This window comes from Centroberyx gerrardi, chromosome 12 (assembly GCF_048128805.1).
Source record: "Centroberyx gerrardi isolate f3 chromosome 12, fCenGer3.hap1.cur.20231027, whole genome shotgun sequence".
Taxonomy (NCBI): domain Eukaryota; kingdom Metazoa; phylum Chordata; class Actinopteri; order Beryciformes; family Berycidae; genus Centroberyx; species Centroberyx gerrardi.
The window spans coordinates 21704201-21722959 of NC_136008.1; the positions used below are offsets into that span (position 1 = coordinate 21704201).

General features: G+C 40.9%; 1 protein-coding gene across 1 annotated transcript; it reads right to left on the reverse strand.

The window, feature by feature from the left end:
- Window positions 1–65: 65 nt before the first annotated feature.
- dpys (dihydropyrimidinase) lies at window positions 66–14027 on the reverse strand. The gene is made up of 9 exons (XM_071902373.2): window positions 13543–14027; window positions 10712–10870; window positions 10245–10424; window positions 8012–8201; window positions 7231–7387; window positions 6322–6463; window positions 5386–5528; window positions 2612–2819; window positions 66–2076 (listed from the first exon to the last, which is right to left on the reverse strand). Exons 1-9 carry the CDS (start codon window positions 13792–13794, stop codon window positions 2017–2019), a joined length of 1491 nt encoding a protein of 496 aa, XP_071758474.1. The 5' UTR covers window positions 13795–14027; the 3' UTR covers window positions 66–2016.
- Between the last annotated feature and the right edge of the window lie 4732 nt (window positions 14028–18759).

Below are 18759 nucleotides of genomic sequence, written 5' to 3' on the forward strand. Positions count from 1 at the left end.
GGCAACATGAAATTTAATTTTCATTGTCAAAGGCGTTACACATCATGTTCATTATATAACTCTTTGTTTGGACAGAGGTCAATTTTCTATGATGATTCCTACCCAAAACCATTTGAATAATCCAAAACATAACAAATAAAAACGAACAGGGGCAACACCCAAAAATTGTAGACCCATTCTTCTATGAGATAAACTGCTTGTGCCTGTTCCAGTTTACATATAACTGTTTAAAATGATGGAAAATGGGAGTAGTGCATTCTATCATTTTTACCCACTATACGTATTTGTGTGAGGTAAGGATCAGGGCTACAGAGGCAGAGTTCTGCATTGCACCTCCATGCCTGATGCTCCCCATCGCAGCACAGAGACAGTTTTGCTTACATAATCCAAGACAGATCCCAGTCCCCTACATGTACAGAGAACAGCACTCTCCTCCTTCCACTATGCAGCAATGCATTGCCACTCTCCATTAGAGTCACTTACAGGTGTTACTATCTCCTCATCCAGCACTGTGATACTAGTTGGCTCTGACATATCCTTCATTGAATGCTGACAAAGAGTCTGACAGTCAGGAGATATTGTGATGAAACATGGACGCTCTATTTCAATTTTTGTTAAATAAAGATTTAACAAGAAAAAAATGTAATGTATGCATTTTTTTTTACCAGGTGGCATTGTTTGATGCATTTCCTGTCAGTGTGATAATTTTCTGTTTTTGTTGATACTTGCTCTTATTTTAATTCCTCCACAACAATTTTCCACCCAGTGTGCTGGTTTTGCTTCGGCGTGATTGTCCTCTTTTTGAACTCCGGTTTTGAACTAAAGGAGGTTGATTTGAACCCATTTCATAATTTATGGCACATTCCAAATTACCATTTTAGGAAATACCCAGTCCTGACTCAACAGTCCGGTGGCCCCACACACACACACACACACACACACCATCCCCTACACTATCAGAGACAAGAGGAAGGAAGAGTGGTAAAGCTCAGGGATGAGTGGGCCTTCTGTGAGTCACACGCTGCCACTGACCCGTGTGGCAACCTGATAAACTCACATTATGTCTCAAGCGGCCCTGCGGCATTAAACCACGCCAGCATGCCAGCCCAATAGGAAGCTGCCACATGATGCTTGGTGACAGCACTGCTGGACCTTTTTTACCATAGTAAGGAATGAATACCGCCCATACATGGGCATAGATGGAGTGAATATGATAATGTGTGATCTTAACATTGAATATGCAAATACAGGCAGAGTCACTATCTGGGTCAGCAACATAAATCTTAATAGCTTCACGCATGGTGCCGCATTTTAATGATCCTTTAATCAAAGGAGTGAGAAAAATGAGTCACATTGTCTGTGTCAACAAAAATGATGGAAAAATGAGGATAAAAATAAAAGACTGGTCACAAAAAAGAAAAATCAGTCACATTCACAACTAAAGGTAGAGGTATTTTTGTTATTATTTTGCAACACAATTAACACAATAGTATAGACAACACATTAGTACTAAAAGATCATCTTTCTTCATCACCCCATTATCATTTGGACAGGAAATTAGACATAAAGCTTATCTTTATTTCTTACAGTGAATTACAGAATTGCATAATGTATGAATAGAGCAAATATAATTTTTGGCAACAGAGTGGGTCCTATTGACCTGTGTGTTGAGCAGAGCTGACTTGGAAATATGACATAACGCCCTAAAGAATTGGGCAAATATAGCAAATGTATTATCTGGCAACAGAGCATTGACCTGACTGTTGATCAGAGTTGACCCCTGCCCCCCAATCTTTATTGCACACATTGATTCAAATGACTGCATAATGTATGACTCGGACAAATGGGTACTTTGGCAAAACCGACAAAAGTTGAGACAGTAGAAACCACTCAGAGCAGAGCGTATACATCAGTGAGAGAGCATTGAGTTTTTATAGCACATTAAGCTGTGGTACTGGATGTACTGCAGATACGCAGCTGGAGACGCAACGGCCTTGTATGTTCCGGGTCGGTTGTTCAGACAGGTATGACTTTTCCTTCATAGGGCTTTCTGATCACAGCTGTAGGTTTCCCCACCTGCAGACCAAATCCAAAGTGTTTAAAAGAAACGTCGAGTGACCTTTGTTTACCTCTCTTTAAATTGAACTGAATAGATCTGAATTTCAATCAGCCATCTGACAAGGTGCTTTATGGCTAAGCGGTCTTCTTGTGTGTTTTGCTTTTCCTTTGTGATACTCAGTTTCTGAAAAATATTAATAAGCCTTATCAGGTGATTAGGCTCGACCCCAACTCTCTTCAGACTTGGAGTATGGGATGTTAATCACTGTACTGAACTAACAATAAGGAGGCCAGTGCTGGGTACAGTAAAATTATTACTTTCCCAGTAATGAATAGTGTAGCGACTATTTCAATTTCAGTAATAACATTATTTACCAATCAAAAAAATCATCAAGTTAGAAGATTTTGAATGAGCTGCGAGTAAAGAAATAATGTATTACTTTTGTGGAGAAATGAGCCCAACATGTATGATGTGTGTGTCTTTTTTACAACAGGAAGACGCATAACAAGTTCTATCATATCGTATTGTATCGTAACACTGGAGTGGACTGACCTGCTCTCTCTGCTGGACCCGTTTATAAACGAAGTGGGAGAAGGGCTGTCGGTGGATGAACCTGCCGTGTCCTGGCCTGGCCTCTAGCCGGCCGTCCTCATACACCACTCTGCCTCTGGAGATGGTGACCACCGGGACGCCGTGGCACTCCATGCCCTCGAAGATGTTGTAGTCCACGGCCTGGTGGTGGGTCTTGGCTGATATCGTCCTACCCAGACACACAGACAGATAAAAGTTATAGAAAGTACCCCACCTTTACAATTGTCACCGCCTGGACCAGATGCACCGTATGCTAATCTTCCTGAACGCTGATGTGAAATAAAGCTGAAAAACTTGCTGTGAAACCTCATTGCATTCTTGTCTGAAACTGATGGAATCGGGGCAAGATGTACTCACACGCAGCATCCAGTTATTGCAAGTCACTTACAGCAGCAAGCAAAACGATCCATTATTTACAGCTTTGCTCATGTGATGCACTCTTGTCTAGAACGCTTACAGAGCACATAGCCTGAGCTTCTTTCAGTCAATAAAATGGCGCCTAAACATTTTCAGTGTTGCTTATTGCATTATTGTGGCATCTATCGGAAGGGTGCTGCATGAGCACGACAAGATAATACTGCAGCTCAGCCAGTGTCCTGATATAACAACGCTGTGTGCCTGGGGCTGCAGTGGGGTGCTGAATATGAATCAGTTTAAATGAAGAGACGCATGACAGACAAGCCTTGCATGATTCATCCAAACAAATGCTTTGTCTAGTTGATAGAAGGTAAACCTTTAATCTTAAAAGGAAAAATCCAACCTAAAAAACCCTTCAATTCTTCAAAAAAAAAAAAAAAAAAATTGTATTGTATTTTGCATTACTGTGCCCATTTTGCTGCTTGGTGGTGTATTTTTCTTATTCTTGTGGATAACTGGCCAAATGTACACAAGGTCTCTGGGGGTTGTCGAAAGGCATTCTGGGAAATGTAGGAAATCACTAACTGAAGTAGAAGTTGACAAGGCAGGTACACCAAAAAAAGTACATCATCATCACAGATTGCTGATGTGTTAGATTAAATGATAGCTGAGTGAAAAGCGTAAATCAGCAAGAAACAATAAAGCAAGTCTGATGCAACCGATTCCATGAAACGTATTGGATCTCGTGTTCTTCAGCCCTCTTCTCCCCATTCACACATGCTGATTTCCTGTTGGTTTGTAAAGCCAGACACCATGTGAATTTCAGACTGACAAAAAAAAAAAAAAAGATGTTTCCTCATTATTCAAGTTGCCCAATTATGAGACAGAAGGTCAGGGACGGAGAGCTTCCTGGGCTTTCTGGTTACGTAACCGCTTGTAGCCCGCGGCCTCCGGATGTTATGAAGCGACAGTTACTCTAAGGGCAATTAATTACGCAGTTTCACAGATGAATTCACGGCTACAACAATCAAACACGAGGTGCTCTCGAGCTTGAAAGACATTATAACATCAGCAGACATGCACACACAGAGCAGACAGAATCCACACAAACAACACAGAGTCCTGCAGTGCTGGAAACTTTACTCTGAATTGAATTAGCTGTGATTTGAGCCATCAAGGATAACAGGCTTGAGGGGGATACAATAACTATTCCACAGCCGCAGTAATAATTCACAAGGTCTCAGCACAGGCTTCTCCAGTGTTACCAGTGATTTCATTTACAGCAAATTACACTGGGGTGTAATATGTTCCCTCCCCTAGTTCACATCAGCCGTTAGTGACTTGCCTGGAGGGGCTTAGCCCAGATTCTACAGTAAAGAGAGCAGCGCAGTGCCACTCTGGCTTACGTAAGCCTGGGTTTGCTATAGTACACTAGCTACTGGAATGCAAACTGTCCTCGCTGCTTCACAGAGACTGCCGGATGTACACCGCTGCCTCAGGACAGAACGTATGTCTATGTGTGTGTGTGTGTGTGTGTGTGTGTGTGGAAATAGGTTCTATAGCTGGGATTTCACTGAAATAAGAAAACAAAGAAACAATGATATGATCAATTTTATACACAAGCTGTTCTGAACTGAGAATAGCCTCTTCACGTTGTGTTCCGTACAATGAAAACAGGTTTAACTCCACGTGAAACATTCGTCATTCTGGGGAACGTCACCGTGACCCGTCAGCATTGTCCCGCTGCGATGCTGTGCACATAACGTCCTAGCTTATGTAAGTATGTTAAAATCCTTCCTGCAAATAACCGCACACGTATAGAGAGATTGCTCATTTCAACACTCATTTTTACAAATTCTTGTGAATGTGATTCATATGGAAATTCTGTTCTGCTTTAATTTGCAGCTGTAGATAAGTGATGATACACCCTGACTGGTGGACGGAGCGTCGACAGAATCAGCTTGGTGTGTATTAAGGTGGCACAAGATAAAAGATGTACCTCTTTCTCTTTTAGTCACTCACAATAGCCTACATGCCGGACTCTGAAACTTTAAGAGCTTATCTTATTCAGCCAAAAGCCTCACACCCTGAAGACACGCTTTCGAGTCTGCTCAGTGTTTCAGCAGCACCATCTGCAGTTGAAGACGCTGACAGTCGTGGTGGAAATGTCAATGCTGAGAGAGGAGGAGCTATTTTAGAAAGTGAGTCACTGTTTGATGCGTAAATTCAGAATGTGTTCACTGGTACAGAGATATGAAAATGCGTCTGCACTGCACTAATGAATACAGCAAACACACACACACTCGCTATCTGTATTTTTTTCTATATTCCGATGGCTTTCTCCCACAGTGCTGAAGCGGCCAGAGTCGGGCTCTCACCTTGTCAACTTGGGGTCCCATATAACCACATCAGCATCAGAGTCCTTGGCGATACGGCCTTTCTGGGGGTAGAAGTTGAAGATTTTTGCTGCGTTGCTGCTGGTGACAGCTACAAATCGATTTTCGTCCATTTTGCCACTATGCTGAGGAGAGGAAACGCACAAAGCACCGAGTTTCAACACGGGGCCACAGTGAATGACAACACTGTACAGAATTAGCAGACGAAAGGTCAATGCTTAACTGTGCAGCAAGCAACTCCTTTCTGCCAAAATATCATATAACGTGTGATTTGTAAGCACCGCTGCACATAGTAAATCTTTCCAGTGGCCTTGGGGTTGCTGGGCTGAAATACCCAGCTCACAACAAAGGGAGGAAAACGCCATGACTGCACTCTGCAGCACCCGGGTCTCTGAAAACTCACTAATAGACAACTTATTGCCTTTCCAGTCTATATCACAGAAAAATAGAGATCACAAATGTCCTGTACTTCTAATTCAGCAATGGCAAATAAGTAAAATAAAGTAAAAGTAAAATAATTCTTTACACTAAAGTGAAATAACTAGGGTTGTAGTGGAGGGTAAACACACCTAAACTCATTTTACCCAACTTTTATTTGTAGAATAGTTTACCCACTTTTTTAGGCTGACATAAAACTTCATGATAAAAAATTAATAGTCTACATCATAATAAGAAGTATCGAACTGATGTAAGTTAAATGAAAAAATGGTTAAATTAAATCAGTTGTAATTTATATTAGTTTTGTTTGCCGTATGATAATCATCGATTATCCTTTTTATTCAACATCACTGGAAATAACTAAATGACACTGCATCACTGCTGTTAACAGTAGGTGCTGCAGTTCATAATCATCTCTTACAAACTCACTTCTCCATGTTGAACAGTGGCATGTAAAATAGACATATCAGCAGGACGTACCACCCCCTTCTCCCAGATGACAGACATCCTGTCCTCCACACCGTTCACTCCGTTGGGGATCTTGGTGAAGTCGTCCTTGCCAAGAGCCTTCTGGCATACAGAGAAGGTGCAGTTGTCCGTCCCCGTCACACTGAGATCATCACTAGCAGAACAGATCGGACGAATAATGGATACATTATGCACAAATGAATGAGTGATGGTGTGGATGGAATAAATAAGAACAAAAAAAGAAGAAAGAATATTAACGTCATAACATATTGCGTCATCCCCGAGACTCAGTTAGTAAGCAAACCATGTGTTTAAATCCCAGCCAACATTTCTCACAACTCTCATTCCTGTCTCTCTCCCCTCTATACTGTCACAAAAACCCACTGCTTAAAAACATAAAAACTTTGTCTTTATTTTGGAACTTTTTCACAAGTAATATGCCTTTCAGAAGCAGCAGGGCAATGTGAATGAACAGGTGGGACATTTTAATATAAATAAATCCTTATTTTGCTACTCAACATTGGCAATTGATAATAATGATTCAACCTATAGCCATTTTTTTTTACATTCGCTTATCTAAACTCTCGCTGTCTGGAAGTACTGTGATAAATCCTCTGCGTTTTATGTTTCTAGCAGCAGCAACAGCAGTTTGTTTGGAATAAAAGAAAAACTGTGTAGTTAGCATGAGCAGTGATAGCCAAATCCAAGGAACAAGACGTCACAGTACTGGACACACTGTTGGATTGACAGGTGATCTCTGGGAAGTGCAGTGCAGAAACACCACAGCAATGGTGGAAAAAATACAAGAATCTCACAGATTACCATTTTAACTCTCTCTCCTGAAAACAGGCTCTTAAGTGAAATACAGTATAACAGAATCATCTGTCTAAATCTCTTTATATCTCTATCAGCTCCACGTACTTGGCCAGCAGGTCCATGAGGTACCCTGGGGTGCTGGGGTCCGGTCTGAGGGGAGGACCCATGACGAAGCGGGCAGCGTGGGCCCAGTCTTTGTGCCAGTAGTGAGTACCGTCGGTGCCCAGCCCGGCTGCAATGGGCTCCCCGAACACCACACGCCCTGTAGAGGGAGGGAAAAAACATCTTTAGCTGAATTAAGTTTGTTTAGAATGGAATAAAGTGAGGGCTATGTTTAGTAAATGCATCTCATTATCCATTACACACTATGCCTTACACACACACACACACACACACACTAGGGTTAGACTGATATATCAGTTTGCTGATCTAGCAGGTGGATATTGGCTTTTATTATAACTCAGATATCAGCCAGTCAGTGCTACACACCTCTAATATGGAGAATGGAGGTTTTTCCTTTTTTTTTTTTTAACTCAACAGCTTCAGCGGTGTCAGTCTACAAAACCGTGAAACCTGCCTCTTGACAGATTTGACAGACTTGAAAGATTTTCATTATCATGAGATTCAATGGACAGTTTTAGTGTCCCACGATGGTCTCAGTGCGGTTTCAGGGGCTTTTCCATCCTGACAAGAATACAATTCAGGGGGAAACATTGAATACTTAAAGATATAGAATATCTACACAAAACCGGTACCCGTAAACCCATATAGGCTGAATCCTACCGCACACATCCACCGAAACAGATACACACACACTCACACGCACAAACCCATCATTCCCCATCCTCGCCCCATCCGAACAGCAGGTGGCAGCAGGCCCACTCACCGTCTCTGCGTGCGTTGGACACCACCTTGGCGGCAGACTTGCTCATGACGTGGACCACATAGAGCGGGCAGTTGACGGCGTGGGCGATGGTGACGGCTCGCTGGGTGGCCTCGGCCTCCACCTCCTCCGGCCGGCACAGCTCGTGGCCCTCTGGCCCCGTGATGCCCATGGACAGCATCTTCTTAGCCCCCTGTCGAGTCCCAGCGGGGAGGGGCGGGGGGGATAAAGGTTATAGGAGAAAGAAGAAAAGAACAGTAACATTTCTGTCTGAGCAGAGAAGGAACAATTTTGTAAAAGCATAAGCATAATCCTATCTCTTGCCCCCTTACTGGGGCAGAAGCAAAAAAGAACAAAGAATGCAAAGAACAAGTGAGAATATCAATCAAAGAGTCAGAGCAGCGCTACAAAACATTTTCACAGATAATGTCCAGTCAGTCTGGCGGACCCTTAGTCGACTTCTCAGTAGTTCATTATTGCATGTTCCCTGCCACAAGAGAGCCACATGAATTTTGCTTTTTTAGCATTTGCTACTCCCTAGTGGTGAATTGTCGCCATGACTTTAAAAAAAATATAAATGAAAGAGATTAAAAAAGGAAAGTACATTTATTGGAAAACACAAACAAATTATAACAGATCATTTTTTTTAATGACAAATACAATTCTAAATTCTTTATGTCTGAGATTTTATGCAGCAGACATTGGACAGAGCAAAAGCTGCTTTTGGTATCTGTTCACATTGCCTTCCCTTACACTGCCCTCACTACTAAAATAGACAGTGTCAGTGAACCAGCAGGGAACATGCAGAAACACACCCACACCAAGACAACCTGTCCCTTCATGTAGATTCATGTTTTTAAATGTACAAATATTGAAAATAGGAATTTTCTCAGAATTGTACTGTTATACTCTTTATTCTTCTATTGCATTTAGGATAACCTCAAAAGAGACACAACGATTTAATTTAAAACAGGATGGAACAATAAAGACTACAAAATGTAATTACTTGATTATTAATTATAATGAATGAATATTATATAGATTCATTCACTCATTCTGACAGCATCCCAAACATGATGAGTTGCAAAATTGAAAAATATTTTTGTCTCCATAAAAAAACCCCACATCAATATATAAAACTTGATTATGGATGTTCACATATTCACATACTGAAATGCTCTTAATTTTACAACAACATAACATTTAGCAGGTTGGTGACTACCAACACCAACTTCTTAATGAATGAACATTCCTCTGTAGGTCAAAGGTCACTTCCTAAGACTACATGTTGCTACATTAAGAAATGAGTTTGAGCTGAGAGGAGAGTATGTTGCCTTTGCTCTGACTGACGGACTTTTTGCATTCCTGCATTTGCATTTTTTTTTAACTCAAGACCTTTGTTGAGTATACCTTCAGCATGAAAAGGACTTCCCATATTACAAAAAAATTCTTCAACTTCTACGAGAGGAGAGGAATTTTAATACTTAATGTGAAAAGGGAACTCTTTCCAAACCAAACGTTAAACCACTGCAGAGGGAAATGCCCTCGCCTCGCCCCTTCCATGGAGGCTATGTTGACCAGCTTGACTTGCTTTGACTCAGCCGCCATCAGGTTTAAACATTCACCATAATTGATCCTGGGCTGTGGTGTGTTTACACACAGGGAGACTGCAACCTCATGAATGACCTTACTGGGCCATAACCAGACTCTCTCCTGATACAAGGGAAAGCAGCAGGGATGTGTCTGTGTGTGGGACAGTATACAGTCAGTGTTAAGATTGATTGATTGACTGATTGAGATTGATTTTGTTCTGATTTGAGCATCACAGATCAGTTTGGTGTCGCTCTTCATGCTGAGAAGAGTGGACACCAGCTTCAAGTTATATACCAATTAATCATACTGGAATGGAAAATGAGAGATCAAACCCCTCCTTACTAGACCAACACTGCACAGTTGACTGTGAAAAAGTGCTGCTTGCTGGGCTATTATTTACACTCCTTGACACTAATAAGTTTGCATTGTAAGAAAAAGCGCTTATGCAGAAACAATATGTCAGTGGCTTACACTAATAGTGGAAATCACGGTGCATGCATAGAACTGGAGATAAAATTATAATGTCAGCTTCTACATACGATCGACTCATTCCCAGCTATCAGAGTCCATTAATTCACACTAGCTGACAGCTGAAGTCAAGGTTTTAGAGAGGAAATGGGTTAGTACGTTCACTCACACCAACCTCTGCAATAAGGTCTCCGTTCTCAGCATGCACCTGAGCTATAGCTCCGATCTCCTTACACTGGGAGAAGGCAGCGTAAAGCTCATGGTCCTGCAGCATGAACACGTCCTTATAGGCCATGAACATCTTGAAGGAGTTGACTCCTTTCTCTTTGGTCAACGTCTCCATCTCTTTCTTCACCTGGAAAGAGAAGGATGAGCGGAATTACTTGCAAAGAGTGGAGAATTACATGAAGAAAGAGCTCTTAACAACTTGATCATGTCTTCCTAAATCTCTGAGAAAGAGGAAATATGTGGCTGCAACATGATCCAAATCCCTGTTTTGGAGTTCTGTTGTTTTTCACATTATGTGTAAGTTCTGTGTCGTTCCTTCCTTCTGCTTTATTTGCAATGGATTTCAAATCTACTTAAATTGAACATTTTGTCAAGTTCCTGCTATCATGTGTTGATGATGATCTGCTTGTTCACCTTCTCGCTCCACCAAGTGACGGCCACATGCAGCGAGTAGTCGCAGCAGACCTTGGGGTCAGCGGTGTTACGCCAGCGGTCGTACGCCTCCAGGAGAGACGTGCCCTTTTGGGGGATGACAAAGTCCAGGATCATTGTGGTCCCTCCTGCCAGAGCAGCCTGGAGATAGACACACACACACACACACACACACACACACACACACGGATGGGAGTTGTACATTAACTTGTGAAGGCTACAACACCAGGGGGTAAAAGTGCTGCAAATAATGATCAAATCAACTCTAGAGATCATTGATTTCTTTAGGATAATTATTGTCTGCAAAAGCTTACAGGAAAGACTAACAGCTACATTAGCATCACTTAATGTTGATAATGATAATGCAAATAATTAATTGGAGCTTGTTCTAGGCCAAATGCAAAGATTGTGCTTAGTAACACAGTTCTTGTATAAAGCATTGGCATTATGTCTAATCACCTTCTGTCAGTGATAATATAAGATGATAAGATTAAACTTTATTGATCCCTGTGGGGAAATTAGGTTATTTCAGCTGCAAAAGCAATATACAAAGAAAAATAGAGTGGATAGAATGTATTGAGTAGGTGAGAGGACATGTCAAAGTTCAGATGATAAGGAGGGACGTGGATCACAGCTAAATGACAGAGGGACAAATACTTAACTGATAAAACAGTTAAGATAATAGCATTGCATGCATTCAAACAATTCCTGTGATATGTGTAATTGCTGTTTTTCACGTAGCTAAACATATTGTAGTAACCTTTTGTTTTTCTGTGCGGCACCTTTATCAGTCAGCAGTGTTGGATGGATTGCTCAAAGACAATATAATCTGGGCTGATTCTGATAATAACTGATAATAATGTGGTGATTTCCTTGGGACGGAAACCACCAAGAAGTGCAGGCTACCGCTGTCCATCATCTATAGAAGGTTTGAGGAATTGTTGATAAGGTCAGAAGTCAAGAGGTGTCACACGGGCTCCCCAACTTTTTCATACTGTGGATCCACACCACTCCATGGTCCCAAGAAACCCCATATGAGAATATGTTTGCTGATATGATTTAGTAGATAATTATACATTTATAGCCTACTATAGGGAGTGGGCAATGAAACCTATGAGGAAATTCATTCACACACATTGCAAGCCCAGGCTTGCAGTTACAGCCTATTACTCCACACTCCTTAACGTTTTAAACTGCCTTCATGGGCACATATTCCAAGTGACATTATGAGATATTGCAACATTTAAGAGTGGCTCATAATGATTCATAAACGATCTTAAGTGATGTTTTCCCAGGTAAACTATGTACCTTTGAACAAGTAAACAATTATTCTGACAGATATTTTAATGAAATGACGTGACGTTCTCCTCATACAATAAAGAACGCCACTTTATCATGGATATATATGCTGCCTTCACGTAATATGGTAACCGTCGGAAAAAAAGGAACAAGTTAAAAGTGTTTCCAAGTTCAAACTCGTTTGAAGCCGTCAAACGCCACGACTGAAGTTTTCTGTAGATTTTGTTTGGCTGAAAGTGTTTTTTTTCCACACCTCAACACACATGCACATGTAGCCCTACAACTGTCACGAGCAAACGACGAAATCCTGGAACACAGTTGAGTCTTGTTGTGACATTTCACAAAATGACCCTAAACTTGACTTGCCAAACCCTGAAAGCCGACCTGCCGCTATTTTACCTGTGTCAAATCAGACAGAATGAAAAATAATGTTTCCGGTCAAAACCTCCAAAATAAAACACTGATGAAAATGCAACGGTTTTGAGTCGCCTAGGAACAACCAAAGTGAAGACAACGCGTAGGCTATTGAACCTGTTACTGTCAAAGGCAAAAAAGGGCAAACTTAGGCTAAGTCTCATTATTGACCTAACATGCGTTTACTGACATTATCTTGATGCTTGTTTAATTCTAGATTCTGGTTAACAAATTTAAAAGAATCTAATTCTAGGCTCAAATCAAAATGTTTGTTCCGAGACCAGGCCTGGTTTAATTATGTGTAGTTTATTGAAAGCCAGCATGCACTGATACATTGTAGGTAGTGATGTAGTGGTAAATAAAAAGGTGGGTCAGCTATTATGACCCCCAGTCAGTGAGCACCTTCAGGCAAACAACCACCAATAAGCTATAGGACTACACACAAACTAAATTATCAATTTGGTGCCATGCACCACAATATACTATAACATTTTTAGTATCACTCCATCTTAAATATAATAATTGCACTGAATGTTTAGATAAAATTTTAGATATTAGCCAGCAGTGTTGTCCAACTCTGATATGATGAATGTGATACATTCTGATTAATTACATATTTATCATACAATTGATCATTACCACACTGGTTGTCTATAGGAAAACCTCAATCTAAACTGATTTAATGCAACATTTTGATTGGATTTCACATGTGTGCATGATGATGATGATGATGATTAGTTTCAATAGAGAGATTTAGTAGCCTATCCCATGGTCTAAATGCTGTTTCAGAGGCTTTCCCACAAGAAGAACATTCCGGGGGAGACACATTAAATAGCCTACTTCTACTTTTTTGGAACCTTTAACCATAGAATGACCAAATTCAAAGGTATTGAATATCAGCAAAATATTGGCAATCGTATCGCCCTTCAGTAGCTTTGCCTATAGCCTATCAATCAAATCCTGCACTTTTATTTTGATGGCGAAATCGCCTAAATTCCGGTGCTTTTCTGTCTGTCTCTGTCTGGCTTGACGCACCTAGAGGTCGGTCTTTTAATTTCCCAGCAGGAACATCTCTCTCCCATCTTCCTTTATATTTTCACCTTAGTCCCGATATGAAAGTCGTCCACTGCCTTGGTGCCCATGAACGCCAGCTCCATGTGGGTGTGGGTGTCAATGCCGCCCGGTATCACCAGTTTATCGGTGGCATCAATGACTCGCACTCCTGCCGGGATCTGAAGATTTAATCCAACTTCAATAATTTTCCCATCTTCAATGTAGACGTCGCTGATCACGGAGCAGTCCTCATTCACAACTTTACCGCCTTTAATCAGGATCCTGCTCGGCTCCGCCATGGATTCCTGCTGTGGAGGACCGAGCGTCCGTTTGAAATAAAATATACTTTAAAAGCCGCGATGTTTGTGCAAAATGAACAGTGTCACTCGACAGCAGAGCAGCAGACGGTCCTTTCAACAAGTTTCTCTGCGCAGTGTGTCCTCAAAGAAACTTTCCAACCGCATCTGGGTCAGAGCCAAAGTTCACCTACAGACACGCAGCGACGCATTTCGACATGCCTTTATTCAGAGACGACAATGTTGCAAGACTGGAGGAATAATTCAGTAAAGGTGACTGAAAAACACCTTGCTCACTACGGGACCCCAGACAGACAGGACGGCCCCGCCCACTTGTTGGTCAATAACTGATGTAAGTAAAGTAGGCTAAGTAAAATTTTATTCATATAGAACATTTCCTACACAGGGAAAACTCAATGTGGTTCATATAAAAGCAAAACTTAAACAAGGAAAACAGTACAAACAAATACATACAGTATATACGTATATGTACATTCACACATTGGAAGAAGGAAAGAAAAAAAAACCAGTATGGTTTCCAAAGTGGGGTCTGGGGTCTTCCAGGGGTCCGTGAGGGGTTTCCAGGGGGTCTCCAGCCAAATGAGGAATAGCTTAATCTGACTTTTATTTAAGTAATTTGAAGTTAGGACATAACATCTATACATCTATTTTGATCTGTTTTTACTATCCCCATTGTTATTACCCCCCACCTTTGATACATAGGCAGTAGGGTTAGACTGATATATCAGTTTGCCGATATAGGCTATGTGGCCAATATTTGCCTTTGCTCCAATATTGCAGCTTAAGACAAGTAGGGGAGAGTGGGGTAAGTCGAGTCATTCACTTTAAAGCTACACTAAGCGGTTTTCCGACCACTTGAGGGTGACAGAAACCACAACACATTTGTAAACACACACAGCAAAACTACTGGGCTACAGTATCAGGACAAACCGTGCATAAAGGCTAATGGCTAAAATAAATGTACCTACGGAGAAATGTCACCGGTTACCAGTCTCGCTTTGCCAGGTTTTTCTCCCACTGAAGGTTACATGTCAAACAGCGAGGGAAGAGACAAGCTATATAGTTTTAAAAAAAGGAAAAGCTACGACTCGGGCCGAACATGACAACAAGCTTTAGAAAAGAGGTGAAAACAACAACACAGCTGTTTGTTTATATCATTACGTTTCACAGAAATCTCCACGTAGCACACGTTCGTTTCAGGATTGGTTACAGGGTCTGAAATCGCTTAGTGCAGGTTTAACTTGGAAGATAAAAGCCTAATTATTAATCTACCACCACACATAGGTGTAGTTAAAGGGAAAAAAATCACTGATATTCTCTGTTATATATCATCAATCTGTGGTGTTCAATGCATTCCAGGAGTTATTTTGTGATATAAGTGTTGAAATTTACTTTTTGGTGTATCTAGTTTCCATCAACTGTCTCGTCTATCTCTACTTCAGTCAGTGATGTCCAGAATGGCTTTCACAACCCAGAGAACGTGTGTGAACTCATTGCATTCAGCTGTAGCTTATACATGTAGGCTGAGAGAGCAATAGTGATAGTAATAAGAGCAAGAGAGCGAGAGGTTTTCAGTTGATCATGTCCCTTAATCAAAACACAAAATGTGCTGTGGCTGTATTGCATTCTGGTCTATTGAGGCTGCTGTCGGTGGAAAAATATAAATTGGTATCTCTTCCTCTTCTACAATGGATTTTTCCCTTTATGATTGTTGAACAGTGAGTCTAGAAAGAAAGCTCTCGCTCTTTGATTCTGAGGGGCAGACCTCAAAACCTGAAATTTACTGTTGATTGTTAGATCGCTTTTTGCTGCTATCAAACTCCATTTGGAGTGGAAATATCTTGACAAGACATAATGTTGTTGTACATATGGCCAGTTATCCACGGGAATAAAAAAACAAACAAAAAAATACCACCAAACAACAAAATGGACCAATAGCTGTTCAAAACACCAAGTGCTAAATAAAAAAAAATATGATAAAAGGGATTGTGGTCCTTGCAATTTCATATTTCATCTAACTTGTTCAGCAATGAAAATCGAAATTCCAAAAATGTGATCTTATGTCACATCAGTTCATCTAAGCTATGTAGTAAAGGTGTAATCCAAGCCAAAAGCTATATGTTGTGTTTCCTTGGCTGACACAGTTTTCAGAAGGTGAAGTGAACCATTTGGCACGGGGCAGGTTGAGCCAACTCATTTTCAATGCACATTTGTATGTGGGTGTGTGTGTGTCCTATATTTCCAACTATCAGCCAGATACCTCTAGCACTTACATTTACTCACAAATCTTCCTTTCCAAGGATGCTTTCTGTCAATAAAGATGTAAATCATGCTATTTGTGGGACCGTCGGATGTTTGTGACAGACTGTCCTCCCCTGCAACCTGGTGTGATGCACAAATAATCAGGGACAGAATGAATGAAATAATATAAAATGAAATAAATTTGAGCAGTTTTCACAGAGGCATACTCAAAGACAAAGGCATTCTTAACCCATTTTTAAATGGCTGCATCCACAAAAGATGTAATTTCCATAAATGCACAATATCCCAAACTATAATGGTAGAAACAAAGGTGTATTTCCCCCTGCAAAGAAAGTGTAATGTTGAAAAATAGTGGCACAATTGACACCACTCTCCTTATACTTTATTTATGGAAGGTCCAACATTACAATGACATGCTGTTTCTATCCACATGATGCCTAAGATTAGACCAATATATTGGGCTGATATTGGCCTTTTATTAAATATTGATATCAGCCAGTCATGTTGTCCTCCCTGACCACAGATACATAAAAACAGTCTGTAAAATCTGCAACGGAATTTGACTTTCTTTGCATATTTTATTTATTAATTTAATTGTTCAATAATGTTTTTTGTAAATTAATTCTTCATTTAAAGGCCTCATGTATCCCATAGTTGAATGCTGCTTATTGGTAGCTTCATTATAAAGGTATCAGCATCAGCATTCAAAAACCCTTATTGGTCGAACCCTGCTATGTATATTTTTGAACACTCAGGAGTGCTGATGTTCACTTGGTCATGTGACCTGACCAGTCCCAATACTGGAAGGAGGCACAGGACGACAGAAGTGCAGCAACACACAGGACATGTAGTCCAACTAAAAGTCAAGCTGTGTAACTCGCACCAGAAATACTATACCATGCTAAACCATTGAATTTTGAGCTATCACTTTGCATAGATTTTAAAATATTAGCCCTTTATCCCTTGATTTTATGCCCGCTCATGGGGATGCACAGAAGTGGAGCATCAGCAAACTTCAGCCAGAGTCTCTTGAATTCTCCTCCACTGGAACAGTCATTTTTCACCTAATTCTTTTACACTACCTGGTGTACATGAAAGTCTTTATTTATGCTAGGCACAGTGAAATCTGAACCCGTAAGGAACTTAAAGACAGTAACCTATAGCCTATCCTAAGTCTTTTGCCCTGTTTACCTACAGCCGGATACGACCACAGAGACCATGGAAACTATATTTTTCACACTCTGCTGCTCCAGTGGGGAAAATCCTGGACTGATAAATAAAGAGGAGATGGCTGGCTGGCCATTCAGTGACCCTGCGACCACAACCGCTTCAACACAAGAATTCAAACAGCATGACTTTATGATTACTATTTAGAGGCAGGGGAACTGACTGGTCAAAAAAAACAAACAGATTGTGTATGTCAGAATTGTTTGAATTTAGTATTCAAAAAAAAAAAAATCCCCAAAAAACAGCAGACTTCAGATAACGCTGTGATATCCCTGGAGCATGCAACTGCCTCTCTTTCATGAAGAGTTGTTAGCCACTGGGAGAGATTAGCATTTTACTGCAGTGGATTGGTTGTCGGCACCGCATCAGTCCAGACAACTTTTCTCATCCATTAGTGTATTACGAAAACAAGACACATTGGAGAGACAAAGATGCATGCGCTGGTGAGATAAGCGAGCGCACAGGGCTTAGGAACACCTAACCTTCACAGTTGCAATAAACAATAACATGTGACTTAAGAGGATTTACATAAGATGAGAGGAGTAATCAGAGGGAGTGAAAAACCAATGAGGCAGCAATGGCATCTCCTCAACAGTCTCTGTGTTGCTGAATGAGGAAAGTTGCCATTCCGCTGGATTTAGAGGAAGGCTGTTGTTATCATTTTTATTTCCTCTACCAGCACTGCAAACCAGCGCAGATGTCAGTTGCTTTTCTACTGAAATGAAATCCGGCGGGCGCAACTCCGAGCGTCGACATGGTAAAACTCTGGCATTAGAAGGGCATAGCATGCAGGAAAAAAAAAAGTGGAAAGTGACATAAGATAATGCTCCGGCAGATTATCAGTGCTCGCTGCTCAGGCAGAAAGAGGCTTGTGTGCTGCGTTTGTGGTAAACTTCACACCTCGCACTGCAGCTACAGCAGATGTGACATTAATGCTGCTGGAGTCAGAAAGAAAGAGAGAAAAAAACACAAGTAAGAGGATAGACCCCATGATTTTGATGCATCTATCATCCTGTCATTTCAGTAACCTCTTTAATTGTTTTCTTTTGGTAGACCAGAACAGACTTTTTCATTTGGGGAATGAAAGCATTCCCTGTCTCTCCGTTTTTTGCCCTCTAATCTAATTTGATTTAACGTCAATCTAAATGTTGTCAGCCTTTTCTTTTGCTTGCCTTGTTTTTGGTCAAACAAAAATGCCTTTTTACTTTTTTCCCTTTTTTTTTATCTAACTGGATTAAAGGGAGAGGATTTTAACATCACTGTGTGTCTGATGAAATATTACCCCCCCCCCCCCCCTCCTCCTCCACTATGTCTTCAAACAAATGATGAAGAGATGTGCATCACAGCGAGCCTCCTGCTGTGCATCTTCTACCTGACATCTTCCTTGTTGTTTTCATTGCACGGTGCAGTAAGAGTTAAAGATGAGCAGAATATTCATGCGTCCCAACTAATGCTTCA

Excerpts from the sequence above, each read along its gene's own strand:
- dpys (XM_071902373.2), bottom strand. The coding sequence starts at position 13,794 with ATGGCGGAGCCGAGCAGGATCCTGATTAAAGGCGGTAAAGTTGTGAAT. Across the intron at positions 7,388-8,011 it reads GTCCAACGCACGCAGAGACG|GGCGTGTGGTGTTCGGGGAG; the intron begins GTGAGTGGGCCT and ends CTCCCTCTACAG. Across the intron at positions 5,529-6,321 it reads TCATCTGGGAGAAGGGGGTG|CATAGTGGCAAAATGGACGA; the intron begins GTACGTCCTGCT and ends TCCTCTCCTCAG.